The 18,816-nt window shown below is 36.4% G+C and overlaps 1 protein-coding gene across 8 annotated transcripts in view; it reads left to right on the forward strand.

The window, feature by feature from the left end:
- Positions 1-18,816, forward strand: part of LOC144203892 (ephrin type-A receptor 6-like) — a 125,756-nt gene that overhangs the window by 101,204 nt on the left and 5,736 nt on the right. For all 8 annotated transcript variants that reach the window (XM_077727472.1, XM_077727476.1, XM_077727474.1 and 5 more), the window contains 6 exons: positions 9,007-9,131; positions 9,470-9,632; positions 11,593-11,701; positions 15,175-15,245; positions 16,583-16,708; positions 17,383-17,568. In XM_077727472.1, the coding sequence (XP_077583598.1) occupies positions 9,007-9,131; positions 9,470-9,632; positions 11,593-11,701; positions 15,175-15,245; positions 16,583-16,708; positions 17,383-17,568 (780 nt within the window). The remainder of the gene's footprint in view (positions 1-9,006; positions 9,132-9,469; positions 9,633-11,592; positions 11,702-15,174; positions 15,246-16,582; positions 16,709-17,382; positions 17,569-18,816) is intronic.

Genomic DNA, 18,816 nt, shown 5'->3' on the forward strand with positions numbered 1-18,816 from the left:
ACTTTGAATCAACTCAACGATCATCAACTGAATTGACAACCATTTTCATAATTGGTAAATTGTTATGAAACTTTGCTGATGCAAAAATTATCCAAACCCTTTTTATGGCGTCTTATTTACATTTTATAATTAAAATAAGGAAAAGGGGAAAAACAGTAAACACTCTGAATTCTTAGGTAAACTTTGTCTTGTTTTTCAGTTATTTAACTCTGATCTTTCATTGAGAAATGTTAAATACATCTTATTTTGGCAAGATTCATGAACTTGATGCATTTGGTTTATTTTTGTGGGCCACAGCTCTCATAAGCCGCTTTAAATTATGAATTATCATGACATGTTGCTATTAGACTAGAAGAAAGCAGGAATATGGACGAACATTACAAATAAAACTAACAAAATCATACTTTGCCTCATTAAGTCACAACCGATGCTTGTAAAACTGCAGCATACTATACAGAAGTGTTCTGTGTCTCTGTTGGCGCATGTCTGTGCAAACGTAATGAATTTATGCAATCGTGTTATGTTAGCAGGTGCTGGCTCGCTGTACATGTTGGCAGGTCTGTTTAGGTACTTTTCTCCTGGGAACACTTTTGACCTCGGGCATCTGTTGCCCCTTATCCATTTTCTGACCTTCAGCAAGTTTTCACGTGCTGTTTACCTGTTGATAATAGGCAATCGGATTTTGTTACAGTTGGGAACATTTTCAGTTAAGGAATGACTTGCCAGAATTTTGAAAATGTTTTATTGTTTTGCTTTATGTGAAACTACTTTTAAAAAAAAAAAGGCAAGAAGATCCATAGGAAGGTGAAGTGAAAGGGGATAAATAAGCAAATCTCTGCTTAGAAGGAAGGCCCTTATCTTAGCTGGTCTTCTTACTGTCTATTAAAATTCAGGTTGCGGCACATGAATACGCAACTGATTATCACGTGTAACATCAGATTAGGTGAGTGAGGAGTCAAAGTCAAACAGTTGTCACAAACTTTTACAGACAAAAAAAGGGTTATCTGCTAATCAACAGAGGAAAATCTATTACACAGCAAAGGACAGTTGGTACTGACCTCTTTTCTGTAATTGATTATTTTCCTGTACATGCGTTAGACCAACGGTTTCCAAACTGGTCCCTAAGGGCCGCTGTGGGTCCTGTTTTTTGTTTTTATTTCTCGGGCTGTTTTACCAATCAGGTGTCTACTGAAACCAGTAAAATCTGACTGCAATCAACTGATTAGGCTTATAAGACATTAGATTGGTGAAAATGTGTCATCTTGTTTGGTTGGATTTAAATCCTGCAGCTAATGCGGCCCTTTGTGGAATAGTTTAGAGAATCCTTCGTTCAACATTACAGAAAGGCTAGAGCAGTGGACATGTTGAATCCTGTACATGAGCTTCTTACACTTTTACCATTTCGCCAGTCAGCATAAAGAGTACCTCTCCCCAAGGATTGCTATTCAGCAGTGTTCAGAACAGGTGGAGAGTTTTGAAAGAAATGAGATTAGCTGTTTCTACGTCACGAAATGATTTATGCCCAGACTTTTATCAGTAGGCTCTCCCCTGAAAAGATAATTTCCCTTGACTTCACCTCACAGCAGGAACTATTTTAAGCATTGGCTCATTAATGCAGAGTGATTGGATTCATTGTTCTGTGCAGCTGACGGATGTTCTCTGAAGTTTCTGTCTCAAGACCCAACTCTATCTTCTTTTCAATCTTTGGGTAGACTTTTCTTCCAAGAAAGCGAAGCATTGTCTTTTGAAAGTTAGATGAATAAACAGCAGTAAGGCTTTTGTCGCCTTAATTGATGCTGCATTAGGCCTCACTTTGTCAAACCATTCACAATGGCAAACTTAAATGTACTGCTCATTGGTTACATTTAAACAGCCATTGAAGTCACAATCGGATCTGTACTCATGCAACAACGTGTATTGATTTTACTCTCTGTCTTACTTTAAAAAGGGTACTCAGTCTTTTCGGAGTCATTTTGTATTGTATTTTGTACGCAAATTATCACATCGAGCCACTTTTTTTAAAAACGATTATGTTAGTTTAGCTCACCACAGCATATAACTGACTGTGTACTGTTTTGACACAGTGTACCGATAACAAAAGTTAAGGTGACAGACTGAACCAGCCATCAGACAATTTACTTCAAGGCTCTCAAGCCAGATGAGGCTCGAAGCATAATTTTTTGTGGCCCGCAATAGCAATTTATATGCATGGACTTCATGTTTCTTGTTAAAGAATATTTCTGTAGCACTTGATTTTCATTAAATCTGTATACAGGGCTACATGTACTTACAAAATTAATGTTTCAGAAGTGGTTTTGTAACTTGGATTTTTCATAAGAAGAAGCATATTTTACATTGAAGTAGTATAATTTGTTCCATGATCTTCAATACACATTTTTAACAGTATTTTATTTATTTTTCTGTTTTTTTTATTAATACTCTTTGTGTCGACTTATGTCTTACACCAATATTTAATGTTTTTATATTTGAATAATTTGAATTCAAGCATACAGGAGTTAAGTAACGTCATAATTGTTATCATTTAATAGTCAAACTCTGAGAACCTTTTGCCCAGCAAGAAAAAGCTTGTCGCTGGACCTGGAAAAAAATTGCAGTGAAAAAAATGGAGTTGAACCCATTAAATTATATGGTTCTCCAATGGCTTTAGCAGATACTATTTCAACTAAGGAAGGAGGTCTTTGTAACCAGGGCTATGTTCCGATTGCCCTGTTGGAAATAAGCGCCACAGGAAAACATTTCCTCCCTACCTGCTGTGAGTTCTCCTGCAGTAGGTCTGCTATAGCGTCTATAGAAGCCTACTGTATATAATCTTTACTGCACAGGCTTGTGACACTTTCCATAAGAAAGGGTTTTTAGGTTAATACTTATACTGCTTCAAATAATACTTATAATGCTTCAAATATTTAATTGTGTTGGTAATGATTAAGATTACATAAATGGGATTTTTTTCATATTTTAATTCCCTCATTTTTGTAATAAAGTTTATTTTTCTGTAAATTGCAAACATTCTAAGATTATAGAACATACAAAAATGCTTGTTTTCTGAAAAAAATATTAAACTATTATATTTTAAAATATATATGTATACTTTGGAGAAAAAGACAAGAGCTGAAAATTTAGTACATTTTTTAAATGTATTTTATATTCCCGTAGTCCTCGATCTTATATTATAGACTACAAAAATTTTATTTAGCCGATGCATATGATTTACTTTCGCAATCCACACAAAATGATCGGATCTCACTCCTGTGATTTAGAAGAACAGGAGGAGCAAACCAAAGAGTGTCAGTACGACGATCTGAACGTGGTGTAATCAACCATCAGAGTCTGCTGTCAGTAGCCAAATACTTTGCTTCTTTTCATTAATTACTTTTGGGGAACTTGAGGTGGAAGACAAATGAGTATTGATCATGGCGAGATAGTATTGGCCTGCTTTACTGGCCTTTCCCGCATGTCATTTCTTCTCTACATCCCCATTAAGTGGGAACAAGAGGGATCAGCAGCGAACTGGGACCTTATTAAAGACTGAGGAGACCCTCGAGTAGCTGGCAAGCAGACTTTATCTGTCAAGAGCTGTTGCATTCGGCATTTTCAACACAAAGACCTTCCAAAGTCAAAGTTGCCTTGTTTTTTTGCCACATTTTAATCCAAAAATGGTATTTCCCAAGGGTGAGTGGTTAGTGCATCAGCCTCACTCACAGTTCTGGGGTTTGCATGTTCTCCCTTGGCTTGCGTGGGTTTACTCCTCGTACTATGGTTTTCTCCCACATCGCAAAATATGCAGGGTAGGCTGGTTGAAGATTCTAAATTGCCCCTAGGTATGAGTGTAAGTGTGTATGGTTGTCTGTCTCATTGTGCCCTGCGATTGGCTGGCAACAAATTCAGGGTGTCCCCCACCTTGTGCCCATAGTTAGCTGGGTTAGGCTCCAACAACCCTCCAAACCCTTGTGGGGATAAGCGGTTCGGAAAATGAATGAATGTATTTCCCAATTTAAAATGTTGTTTTCTTTTCCCTGTTTTTTTTTTTTTTATCGTGTAACTTAATTTTGAGTACCTGTGAACTTCCTGTACACAGCATGTACATACTGGATACCCAATTGTTTATGTGGCTGTTGTTGTGACCATCTGTTAGGTCAAAGTAATATAACAAGCTTCCCTCTGCAGTAACCCTCGAGACAGCCAACACAGCAGGAGGGAACTGCTGGTGTGGGAGAGTACAAGAAAGTGTCCTAGGTTTGATCCATTTGACACCTCAAGTGTTGCTGAGGTCATAGCCAATTATTCTCATGTAGATTGCAACCGGACGTGGTTGGTAGATGTATGATCTTTTTGTCATGCATTTTTGTGGAGCATTAATATCAGTTTATTTATTCATCACCCAAAATCAAGATTGAAGCGAAAAATGTCTGTTCTGCAGTGTTGTCCCAGCACAAATGCTGTTGTTCAGTCCAATATATAAATTCCTTTACTTTCTTAAACCTGTAAATGGAACATTTATAGTGGCGTTGACTCCTAATTACGTCAAATAAAGCATTGGACTTGTTTTGGGGATTTGGTTTGGTTTCCGTTTTTTTAAGGAGGATTAGCAATGACACTTGTCGAGTGTAAATCCTTTATTTTTATACTGGACAGAAACACATGAACATTTAGTAGAAGTCATCTTTGGTTTGTCAGATGAGCAACTGTAATCCAGAATAAGAAAAGATTTATAAAAGAAAACAACAACACTATAATCAAAATGACATGATATATCTTACATTAAAATGATAGGAATCTACAGCAAGTCAGTCAAAAGGACTTATTCTATTTAATAAGATTAGGTTATTCCTCACAGTTAAAGTAGCATTAAAGCTTCTGTCGTGCTTTGTTTTTAAAAAAAAGATCACATAACTAATAAAACCAATCAATTTTTTTCCATTAGCACATGTAAACGGGTGTTATTTCTGACACCATGTGACATTCAAGTAATTTTTAGTCAGGTGATTGAGCTGCTTCTGAGTAGAACTGTGAATTAAATTTATTGTTGGTAAAAATGCAGAAGAAGATGAGAAAAGTTTCTACCTTGCAGTTTTCCCACTGCGAAATGAAATGATGATATAACTTTTGGCAAAGGGTTGGGCTAATGATGAGATCTCAATCTTAGGGGGGAAAAAAACGTTTTAGAGAAAACTGCTCCAGGCAGTTGGCTGGCAGAAACGCTTACACAAACTTGACCTTTATGGATGAATCCAGCAAAAAGGAAATATTATATGTAAGGTTGCTGTTAAATCTCACCTTTTTCTATTCTACAAATCAAAAAAATGTTGTTTTTTTCTCCTTTAGTGCACAGCTAAACCTTTGGTTACCCATGTTCACTGATGTTGATTGACATTCCCTGAAATGACACTGAAAGAGCAAAACTATACTGGCCATCTTTGCTAAACTTATTAAAAGTTATTAACTTTTTCACTTGAATGACTCTATTCAGATTTTCCAATGGGAACATATTGAATGTGGCTATACTGTCCTGTAGAGAGGTCTGAGCTTTTGATGTGATAAGTAGATAATTCATGTCATGCATTTTAACTCTCTTTCACTCAAAAGCCTATTTGATCAAATGTTCCTCAAGCAGCACCAGAAGGTGAATAATATTAATCTTAACTAATTTGCATTAAATCAAATAGAAGTGACATGAATACAATATTATATTGTAAGACAGCTCACCACGTAAAGAGATTTTATTTCTCCCTTGAAAGATTAGTCAAAGTGTTCTCTAAAAGTGCCTCAAGACAAACTCAAACCAGACATTTAGAGAGGAGACTGAGAGACATGATCAATATGGCTGTTGTAAAGAACAATACCTATATTGTAATGTGCTGATTTCTCCTCACTCCTTCTTTCTATCAAGAGTGAATCAGCGAAGTGTTCGGACATCGTTTAAAGTCTCGTACTGCATCAATGGCGACTCTATTGATTTTCCGTTTCTCTTTCTTTTTTCAACCGTTAATGGAAGCCTTTGGGGCAGGAAAGCTAATTAAAATCATATGCAGGTCAAGCTCATTTAAAGACTCCCCATTAGTTTATGTTGAGCTTAACCACGCTTGACTGCAAAATCTATCCATTGGGCATTGTAATTGACTGGTGTTTCTAATGGCTTTCCAATGCTGCTGACTCTCATAGAAGGACTGATGTCCTCTGGCAGGTTTCATGCCGCAGCTCTAATAATACACAATCATTACAGATAGATAGATACCTTGTGACCATTCCTCAAAGTGAAACTTTCTACATCGGTGCATTTGCCAATAAACATATCACTTGATACCACCGGCACAAACTTTATGGTGTTATTTACAATTCTCTGAACAGAAACGGGGTCCCTTTTTTAGACTATCATGTTCCTGCCAATTACGACTTCAAATTTATACTCAAATTTCGAAAACACATCAGTTAAAAAGAAGGCTAAAAGCCCAATAAAGTGTGGTTTTAAAAATCTCCCATTGGCAAAGCTGGAAAAGAAGAACTGACAAAATGACAAAAAATATAATAAAAACAGTTTTTGTTAATTGAAATAACGACTATAAAGACAATAATGCTAACAACTTAAACGATACTGTGTATTCACAAAACTAACTAAAAATATCGAACTCTCCAGGTACGAATATGCCTTTAGGAGTACACAAGTGAAGAAGAAGTTCTTAAACATTGCTTTGTCGTTATCATACCAATCCTTTAATAATCAAGAAACACATTACCGAATATCTTGGACATTGAAACAATGACAGTCATCTTTGAAAAATAATGTACTGTTCAAAGTAAGCAAAAGCCTTAATTGAGATTCTGGCAATATTTGGCATGATGTCTTGATAAAGATTTGATGTTGAGGTAAACTTGGCCAATAACCCAGTGGTCAGGATATTGGCAACAATTAAGAAAACTTGGTTTTGGATTGAGGGCATTTAGTGGCATTTAAATAATCAATAAGAGCTTAGTTCAGTAAGAGTAGATTTGGCTGAGAAGTATGTCTGAGTGCAAGTGTGAATTTAGCACTTGCAAGTTAATTGGAATCTCTTGAGTCAGGAGGAATATTGCGTTTAGTTTGTTTATTGCTTTCTGTCAGAACCAATATACCAGCCAAACATCTTGCTGCCTTACACCACATTATTCAACAGGCACATTCAGATCAGATTTGATGAATTTTCTTTTCCCAGAGAGGAAGGAATTCAATATAAGAGGTTCTTTAAAGTGATAACATCGACAAAAATGTAAATGTCTCCAGATGGTGTCGTTTTTTACTGCAAGGTACACTTTCAGTTTGTTTTCCATAAAATAGCTACACCTAAATAATCGTATCACTGTTAAATGTTATATTTGTGTTGACTGTTGTCTTTTGGTTAGTGTTCTCATTTGTGTTGTTAGTTAATGACAGCAAATTCATGGATTGTGTGTACTGTTCAAATTTAAAGTGAACATCTCGCCACCAAAGTTGTTCTGTCTTGTCAATTTGTTTATATTTAGTCAGCCTCCATTCTTCCAGTCATTGTCCATACATTGTTGCTGTTTATGTTCCGCTTCTGTTCTTTGATTGTCATTGTACAATTTATATCTATTTCTATAAACCTACTTTCCTTTTTTTTTTAAACATGAATTTAGTATTTTTCTAAATGGATTTCTTTTCGTCAGTCTTTATGATGACGTTAGCAAACAAGGTAAAGGGATGAGGGGCAGTGAGTTGGAAGAGACAGATGGATGAAAAATATCAAAGGTGGTCACTTTGAGCTCCGATCACCAGCGGTGCGTCTCTAGGCGCCTTTTTAACAAGCTCAAAGCACTGCAGTTCTCATCTGGTCTTTTCCAGTTCCTAAACTCCATATCTCAGGTTCTTGATTAAAACCTCAAAGATTCAGTAATGATCCCTCATTTTCCCCTTAAACTCAAAAGCTTCCTTGCATTGTAACAAGCATCAAACTCTCATGTTACACTAAAAACAAAATCCTCTCATGTCATCTTTCGCTTGGAATACCCTTGAGAAAAACAAGACCACCTTTTATTGCCACATAATGAGTCAGCTCTGTAACACCATGTGTAATATATAATAATGACTCTCAGGACAGCTACATCTGCTGGCCTCTCTTGGGAGACGAGTACAATTATTTACCCGGCGAAAAAAGTCATAGAACAAAGCAAATTCAATTTAGTACAAGAAAAAAAAACTGCCATCTTCCTCTACTTGTTTTCAATTACACAGTAAGTGTTCTAATAGGATTCTAAACAAATGTTGTGTACACGCTTTTCCCTGAGGATTGGCATGACTAAAGCTCATTGTGATATACTCACTTGGCTGGCGTCAAAATGGATTGGACGTCTAGTATCGCCAATGGCTGATATAGTAATTCAATGCAACGTATCCATGTTAAAGTCAATCACACCATTTTAAAGTCAATTGCAATGAATACATTAATTGTGTGTATAGATTGATTTAATTAATGATATAGTGGAAAACATTTTGTGGATCTTTTTCAGCTATATATAGTTTGCAGTTCTTTATATACCATGTTTATGCCCACCATATAGATGAGACTACAATCATCCAAGTATGTCAACTGCTTCATCTGGTCAATGACAAATTGTAAACTAAGCATCTTTTGCATTGTATTTTTGGCTCTTTTAATTCAGTGTAAAGGCATTCAAAGATAATGTTCACTAATGAACTGTATCATGTTATTCGTCAAGGGATACTGTTATAATTAGGGAACATAATAGTCAGCATTTAGACATGTCCAACAAATGATGATTCAGTCAACATAAACAGTGTTTGGAATACATTGAATTGTGGGAGTCCTGAAGGGACTTAGAGGGATTGCAGCGATCATTCGTCAAAATGAATTTAACGCCTATTTATATCAATGAGTTAAATGACTTGACATACCTAGAATGTTAAAAACAAATGTTTTGGAGAGTGCAGTACTTATATACAGTACAGTACTAATATATTTTGTGTTAATGCAGGTCCTTCACTGGTGGGGTATCTGAAGAAGGATTGGGCCTCTCCCAACAGCATTGCTCTTTCTTGGCAACACCCAAAAGAAACAACATTGCCCATCCTTGACTACGAGATCAAATACTATGAAAAGGTACTCTATTTGTAAATGAAAAAAGACAACAGTTGCCAGATCAGACAAATAATTTGGCTTCTGATTAAAGGATTTTAGTGAGGTCTTATCTTTGCTCTATCAAAAAACAATGTTCAGAGGACCAGGAAAAGGGAACCATATGCAGTATCTCGAGTGAATATCTGGACTCATTTTGTTTAGAAGAGGGGCCTAGAAGTTTGAGTGATCTTGTTTTGTTAGCTCAGGAATTTTAAAAATGTTGTTTTTAGTGTTGCTTTCGATTCCTATTTTTTAGCACTTAAACATCAATCGGTTCAATGCTTCATGACCTGACTTCTTTTAACTTATTTCCTATATAGGAGCATGAGCAGCTAAGTTACTCTTCAACAAGCACCAAGGATCCTAGTGTGATCATCACAGGCTTAAAACCAGCCACCTGGTATGTCTTCAGTGTCCGCACCCGCACACCATCTGGATACAGCTCCTATGCCGCCAGATATGAATACAAAACTACTGGAGAATGTAAGTTATTATATTGTTTCTACGGTTTCAAAAAATATTTTTCCGAAATGATCTGGATTTGTTGTGTAAAGCCATTGCTCCTGACCTTCATAACATTCATCAAACCTGACACATCAGATTGTGTACTTAATAATGTGATAGTGTTCTTTGAGAAATGTACTTTTGTTTTGGTTACCTTGGACCCTCCAATATAATACAATCTAAAATATCATTCTGTTATCTTTGCTATAACTCTGAACTACTTCACAAATAAGCAGAACAATAACATTGATGGGAAAAAAAAACAATGTTTATGAATGTTTTAAGTCAGTCAATTCAATTTGACCTGCATAAATTGTATATTTTCTGATTTAATGGTTGGTTCCACTGTACGAATTAAGTACACCTCTAACTCCAAGTGACTTTCACAAATTATAAGCACTCATTGACTGCCATTGCGAGACATCCAATCCATTTTGATTTGGAGAGGCTGGCTGGTTGGACATCTTGCATTGTCAAAAGCATTTAAAGATGAGCATTTTTCAGCCATTCCACTCCCTAAAGGAGTGGAATGGCTGTCTATATTTGTTTTATTTTCACTGCTGGCAGCACTAGTAAATTGTAGCAGTAAATAAGCATTTGTTTGGCAACATCAAAGCCACAATCTGAAACCCTGGTGTTTAATGCCACATTGAAATGTTGCTCATAAAGATAAAAATGATTGTAAATGTCAAATATGTGCTTTGTCATGAATTGACATATTGAATGCATTAGCTAAAAAGGTGTTTAATCTTTTTGAAATCAATATTTGCTTGAGTCTTTTTCCAACAGTGCAACTGCTTTATTACAATTCAACTCATAAAATACAAAGAGTCCAGGTGCCCTTTTATGTGGGGTCAGGTATTGTTGAGGGGTGATTTGGCACAGTGGCTCTCTCTCCTATCCAATGCTGCAGAGCAGTGCTTTATCTGTGGATCATACGGCGCTTGGCCAAGCCTTTGTAGTGTCTGGCCTTTTATCTGAAAGTGAAAGCAGATTTGCCCCTTGACGCTCTTTCTGTCTCTGTCAGTCTGTCTGTCAGTAGGCGACTCATACTTTTGTTTTTCCATCAGTCTTTGTCACGTCTAGCTCACTCTTTCAGTCGAATATTTCTTTATCGCGCCACCGTCATCATGTTTCCTCATCGCTCAATCCTTCATTTTGTCCCCACCTAATGTCATTGTCTTTTCACACACACTTCATTATGCCTGTGTCAGTCTGGCACATCCTATCTCGTGTGAAGAAAACATGGCGCTCTGACAGTAGCGAATATGAGCATTTAGATTTTCTTTACATTTATTTGCTAACAGGGTGCAAAATACATGACTAAATATCTTACTGTTTTTTTTTTATCTCAACATAAAAATTGACGTCCTCAATATGTGTTTAACATGCACTCAGACGGATACTGTAAAAACAATCCAATGGATGTCTCAAGAGGCGTGTGACCAGGCACCCTGATTTGCAATTCATATTCATTTAACGTGAAATATGTTCGAAATAAGTTGGGTTATACCAATCATCTTTCAATTATTGGGCCTATGTTAGCAGTGTGATGACACACCAAAGATGAGGGGAATTATGAATATCAAATGGGTCCAATTTAACCAAATGATTATGGACTGAATGACAATTTAATGAATGAATAATATTAATTAAACAGAATCAGGCATATGAATCATTTCAGTTATAAGACTGATGAAGGACATTTTGCATTGCAAAGAACAGATAAAACATTCCTTTATATAACTATGGAGAGCATAGCTTATTCATGGTACACTCAAGAAGAACAACAATTGACAGTAACGTGTTGATGATGCATGTTTCCCTTTTCTCCTTCCCCCAGTCTTCCTATTTTCCCTTTATTTTCTCTCTCTTCTACATGTCTTACTTTGCACAACCGTTTTTTTCTTGGTCCTAACTGAAAATGTGTCACTTTCAGCATCAGATCTGGCCTCTGACCAAGGTCAGGTTTTGGTCATCGTCATGGCAGCAGTGGGTGGGTTCACCCTCCTCGTCATCCTCACCCTATTCCTCCTCATTACTGGAAGGTAAGATGACTATACTTCTCCAGACATCAATTTGTGTAATACAATGGATTTCTACCTCTTATAGATATCTATATGTACACCAAGTCAAACCTAGATTCTGCATGAAAATGTTCTTATAGCATATCAAGACATAGGTTAGGCTCAAAAAGCTTTATTCCAACATAATGATTTTATCATTTGCTTTAATTTAGAACCTTAAATAAGTTGGTACAGTTTACTATATCAAGTGACTGTAAATTTCAAACAAGAATAAATCAAGAAATATACATTGATGATATAAATTAATGGGAGAGGGAAAGATAACAAACATGAAAAGCCTGTTTTTTGGTCTGTGCATGCATTTTATCTTAATATATGCAGGCTTTACCTCACTGAATTGCATCAATTGCTGCTTGTTTTTTGAAACGGCATTTCAAGACTGTGCCTTTAAGATTATATTGTTTTTAATAAATGTCTAGTAAGACATTCATTATCTCAAATTTCCTTTCAATTAATTTTTTTGTCAATCATTTAAAAAAAATAGAAAATAAACGTGGGCAGCCAGGGATCTTAGGCTAAGGGTCTTAAGTGTCAACTATTGGAACATGCCCTGTGGCATCTTATTGAACAGTTCTACTCAATAAATAAGTACACAGCAATTCTGAATGTGTGGGTTGAAACTCACTTTAGAAAGGACTCACTAACATTGCACATGCTTGCATTGTGACCTCTCCAAAAATTGAGTGGATGAGTCATGCACACAAGCGGGCAGATGACTACAGAGCTTTTTCAATTGGTTGAGATATTTTCATTTGACAATAGAAAGAAAAGTCCAGCAAACCTCAATTAAATTAAAGCGTGGTGTTTAAAAACAAAAAAAATGTTGTCATAACACATTGCTATAAACTACATGAAGCCAAAACTGTGAGTAACTCATTGGCTGTCATCAACTGAGAGGTGGCAAATAACAAATTTGTTCATTCGCTCCTTCCAGACAAAATGAAATGGACATCGAGCGCCATCACTGACATTAAAAGATAAATGTTAAACCACAGGCTCCAGTTTAAATGAATCTATCATTGTCTGATGTTCGATTCATTTTTATTAATCTGATCGGACATGAAAATAAAATTTGGATCAGATGTACTGATTCAGTTTTGCCTGTTCATCCCTTTACACTTTCAGTGGGATTGTATTTTCACATGAAAAATTGAGGGTTCGATCAGAAGTCTGGACATTCCTGTGTGGGGTTTTCATGTATTCCCCGCGCTTATGTACGTTTTTTCTACTCTGGTTTCCTCCCACATTCCCAAAACATGCAGAGTAGGCTGGTTGAACACTCTAAATTGCTCCTATTGGTATGAATGTGAAAAAAAGGTTGTCTGTCGATTTGGCTGGCCACAAAATCACCACCTGGTGACCATAGTTGGCAGGGATCAGCTCCATCTCCTCTTTAGTGCATGACAAACGATTTCTATTTGACACAAACATAACATAAAAATGGTTGACTGTGTAGCATGTATAGAACTTGTAGCCCTACCTCATCTCACACTCTGTGTTTAACTACTGCAAGGTGTGAAATCTATCATTTGGCATGAAATATTTGGATGACGGTAATAATGAGGGCTCTCCCGCCAGTCGAATTTTTCAAGCTTGGCTGGGTAGTCTTTTTTTTCCCCCTCATTACAAAAAAACACACACTGAGCAGCATATCACTTGATCGCAATATGTAGTCCTCTTGCCCTGTGTAGGGGGGACATTTGGTCTTTTTTAATGTACTTGAGCAGCTTGAAAACGAAGAGAGCTTAAATGGGGCTCTTGTCATTGGGAGCTTTGCAAAGAAGGATTTAAGAGGAACTGAAATGTAACGAGGAGGACATTTGCTGTTCTAAAGGCTTCCTTAAATTTGAATTTGTGTATGAAACATCTTTTTGAACACTCTCCTTGAATTTTTTTTGCAAGTTTCTTTTTAATTATTGAGTGACCTCTGCTATGATGATATGACTGTTCAGAATGTGAACGCATTAGAGGAGTGGTTCGAAACCATGTTATGCTTCGATTAGCGCTCTGGGCAAAGTGCTTTAATTGAAGTCCCTGTTTTTTTTTTTTTTTTTAAGTATACTTGTGCAAATGTGTGCGTGCCCTGCGAAAAAAAAAAATCTCTTCTCCTAACAAGTATTCATGTCGGTGTCTGCGTGTGCGGCCTGGACATGAAAGTCAGTCAGTGAAAGAGTGGACCGGGGGACTATAGGGGATCAGAGGAAAGGACTGGAAACCACTGATAACGGTGCATGCCGCCACTTCTTTAATGAACAGCTTGACCCCATCAACAGAGGTCAACAATGGCTTTCCAAATAGCCTTCCTTTTCTTCCCGTCTGTGTCACCTGCTGTGCTATCTGCAGTGTCCATCAGTGTCCAGGACCCCACAGCTTTAACTCAGTCAAAGCACACGCTGGCAACCTGTGGCGCAGAGCGCCCTGATACTACGTCTAATCCGGTCACCCAGATTATGTAAAACCTGCACAGACATACTCGCACGTAGCTCTGGCACAGTAGTACTTTCCCAAGAATGCTTGAAGCAGTCGATTTACAGACATTACAGTGTATCATCATACCTTCTTGTGTTAAACTTCAGAACCCAAAAAGCTTTACATCAGCCTGTGGCTAAACTGCCGCCTCGTACAGCCATTTTTGTGTGCCAGATTTAACAAACAAGAGAGACAAACAAGTGCCAGCATTGGCTGTACTGCTCTCAAAGTGTTGGGAATGTCTCAATCTTTTATAAATGTAGAATGTTTCGGACTGTATCCACCATACACTTACCATTACTAAAAGTATAGGGAATATGCACTTTTCATTATGGCAGAGGTCACTCAAGAATCAGAATAAAAGCTTTTGTAGAATTTCAGGAACAGTGTATATAAAAAGGCTGATTGTCATATTTCTCATGTGTCACATAGTTTAAACAGCAACAAATGTTGATATCTTACACCCATCCATCCAGCCATTGACAGATATCTCAATCAAATTGCTCAATGTGAATTCAGCTTATTGTTCATTATCTTTAACCCTTTACGGGACAACCATTTACTCATTGGCTGCCATAAGAAGTCCAAATACTTTTGACTGGAAGAGAAATCATTCACTGCACCCAGTCAAAATGAATTGGACATCTAGCACCGTCAATGGTGCTGATGCATTGGTACTCAGTCATTCCCCCAGGTTAAATGAATTGAGTGTCTATTATTGTTAATGGCAGGCAATTAGGTAAATACTAGTGCATATAATATAATCATGTTATTGGAGCCCCATTGTTATTTATTTAAATGTTTTTTTAAATTATTTTATTTAAAACATTAAAAATTTGTTTAAACAATCATGTAAAAAAACATTGCTGAATAATATTAACAAATATAGAATTGAAAATGTTTTTTTAAAGATCAAATATAGTCACTAGCCCACTTGAACATCATTTAATCTGTCTATTTTGCAGGTGTCAATGGTACATCAAGGCCAAGATGACTTCTGAGGATAAAAGGAGGAACGATTATCACAATGGGCTTGGTAAATTAATTGGGGGGGGGGGGGAAATACTCAACTGTTCCCAGCATTCTAAAATCACACATTATGGGTTCACCAAAGACACTACATCATCCGTAGGTGTAAATGTGCATGTGAATGGTTTTTCTGTCTGTGCCTTTCAATTAATTGACTATCACGGTGGACGTGCAAGGTAAAAAAAATGGATGGATGAAGACTGCATGTTGTAAAATCACTGAGTAGCCCAATATAGCATCACTTCACCTGGGAATTTTTTTTCCCCTTGTCTTTATGTCTTTTTTCCGGACACAAGACTAAATTAAAATGAGAGTAGGATAGTGGAAATGTGATAATGTACTGAGGGAGGTTCAACCTTGGAATAAAATTGAAATGGGAGTTTTGAAAGGAGGATAACTATTAAGGTAAGGAGATGGGAAGATGGCAAAGGGAAATTGTTTATGAGACTGAGGGTCTATTGAAGAAAAGCATTAAATACACTGGGGATTTTAATAGGTGCGTGTAAATTGTCAAGTGAATTTAAAATACAGAAAAAAGATAAGTTTATTATGTTTTTATCTATTATGTATACAAATATTTTCGTTAGTCCTACCACATATGCCAAGCATACGCCCTAAAATAAAAACTTAGTTAGCTATCTAGGGATTTTGCTAGTTGTACACATCACTCATTAAGCAATAAATATGGACTCTACCAATTGTTGTATTTGCATTATAACAAACCTCACATATCCACACTTAAAGGTGCTTAAAGATTATGTAATGTAGTGGCCAGTGAAGGTACAATGGAAAACATTTTAGTACTATATTGTCAGTGTTCAAAATGGTGTTCATCTTTGTGAGAGCAAGACAATGTCCTAGGGGTTTTGGAGTTGTTGCTTCATGCATCAGAGACAACTGATAGCTATTGTTTTTTGTGATACTGTATCGATCACCCAAGGCAAAGCGTAGCTTGTGTCTAACTTCGCTTCTGCAGGCAGTCTGGCTCTGGTAAAGATTTAGTGACTTGCTCAAGGACAATTTTGCAGGATGGTTGCTTGCATTAAACAAGACCCTAAACAAGTTAATAAAGTTCAGTAATAAAGTCAAGATGCTTCTTGAGTTTAGCATGTGATAATTTGGCCTATGGAGTTTTTCAAAGATTATACTTGTTTTTTTCCCGCTTTGGTGTAGTTTCAGTTTTTAATTAAAGGTGTTCAAGAGAGTAATTACATTCTTTTAAAAGATCATCATCTCAGTTTAATTAATTTCACCCTTCAACCTGATCAACATATTAAAGAGCAAAACTATTTTTTTTTTTGTTAAGCCACGATCTCATACTACTTTGTTGTTTAAATTTTGCAGTTCCTTTCCCTGGGATTAAGACATATGTGGACCCTGACACCTATGAAGACCCTACTCAGGCTGTCCATGAATTTACCAAGGAGATTGACCCATCTCGAATTCGCATTGAAAGGGTGATTGGAGCCGGTATGATACATTACATTATAATTTCACTAATATATTGAAGTATTTACATTGCAAATTTGCTTTTTAGTCCATGATATGATTATGTTTAGTGACCAAAAATAATTAGTAATGTAAATGCTAAAGAGAATAACTATTAGCATTTATATTGAAATTAGTTGGAAAGTATTGCATTGATAAGGTTTTCACAAATTGAGGGAGATGGGGTGGGGGGCAGGGTGGGTTCTTATTTTGAAACGGACACAATTTGTAATACTGAGGCAACCAGTCAGATGAGTTTGAATTGCAAGACTGCCCCCAGGTGGGGTTGAAAGGTACCTGCTGGTGTTGTCAAAATACTTGAGCCTAGTAATTTACCAACCTTCAACTTTACTGGGATAGATTTGCTCACTAAAGTGTATTTATAATGTATATAGGATCAGAAAATAAATCAGTAAAATTGCAAATAAATACACTGTCAAGAATAAATCAATAAAAACAAAATTGTTCATGGCCATTTAATACCTCTGTTTTCATCTATTTATTTATATTTAATTTGGTGTAGTGAGGAATATCCACACTGGCTGCAATTAACAGTGAAATAAGTCCAATACATTGATGGTGTTATCAGTGATTGCTTTTAAAATGGAGTTTTGTCATAAATGAAGGTGAATGAGTTAAGATGTTTTTCATTCCAGGTGAATTTGGAGAGGTATGCAGTGGCCGCCTCAGAACACCAGGAAAGAAGGAAATAGCTGTGGCAATAAAAACATTGAAGGGTGGCTACGTCGAACGTCAGAGGCGTGACTTCCTGCGTGAGGCTTCCATCATGGGCCAGTTTGACCACCCAAACATCATCAGGCTGGAGGGCGTAGTCACGAAAAGTAAGAAAATCTGTCTTTTTGCAAGATTTTTTAAACAGTACATTTTTGTCTCCCTTCAATTTAACACAAAATTTTGGAATTGATGAATTTGACTTTGCTAAAAACTGTTTTCTCCAGTAAAGCGATGATAATATTCTGAAGATTATTCATTGATTTCCAACACCGCTTATAGAAAAAGGCAGACTCCACCCTAGACGGGTTGCCACTCAGTGATAGCGCTCAAATAGACAGACACATTCTCACCAACCCCATGTTGGAATCAACCCCATGTTGCTCACACCACAGTCAAGCGGAATAACCACTGCACCAACGAGTGGTAGTGTGAAGATTACAGACAGTTTTTATAATTGAGACCTGTCATCGACATAAATGGATATTTTGTTTTTTTGTGGGCCACACTTGCATATCAAATGTCAATGTTACATGACCTTAAAATTAGTTGTTTTTTTTCAATCCAGAAATAAATATGATAAGTATCTCTCTTTTTGGAGGATGTTGTGATGAAAATATTTTAAAATTTTAGCATTTTAATAAATTGTACATGTTTATAATATAATCCATGCATGTAATGTTTGATCATGAACCAGCCAACACACATGCAGGCATGCAATGAGCAATTAATTCTCGGGTCAATTCCATTCAGTTTACACCTAAAGTTTGTTACGATCAGTGTCACTTGGTGCTTTCAGTATGAGTCGTTTTTCTGTCTTTCTTCCTATTTCATCCCTCCCACCATTTTTAGTCACTCCATCTGTTGTTGATCTTTGGAGACTAATTAGAGTGTGTGTTGTGCTGTGACTGACAGACAGACATACCTGCAATCAAATAAGCGGTGACATGCTAGAGTGTGGTAAACAGGTGCATGTGTTTTTTTGGTTTTTTTTTGTTTTTTTATCTGATGGACTGTACTGTACAGGTTTTATGGTCCAGATTTTGCTAATTAGTTCTGCTCAGCCAAACTTGGCAAACTAAAATGTGTTTGTTGTCTTGTTCCTTTTTAAAATTCAGTTGCAGACACTTTCAGACACAGTGGGGACTACAGTGGACAATTTATTCAATAGTTGACACTTAAGACCTTTAGCCTTTTATAGAGCAAGTGAATATTTTTGGTAATATTTTTTGACACTTTATAGGTAACATGAATGTTTTTCGCATGTAAAAAAACGTATCCATATATAAAAATGAGTGGTTTTAAAAATATGTATATATTATAATTGTTTTCATAATGAAGAATAGATTTATACATTA

This window comes from Stigmatopora nigra, chromosome 11 (genome assembly GCF_051989575.1).
Source record: "Stigmatopora nigra isolate UIUO_SnigA chromosome 11, RoL_Snig_1.1, whole genome shotgun sequence".
Lineage (NCBI taxonomy): Eukaryota > Metazoa > Chordata > Actinopteri > Syngnathiformes > Syngnathidae > Stigmatopora > Stigmatopora nigra.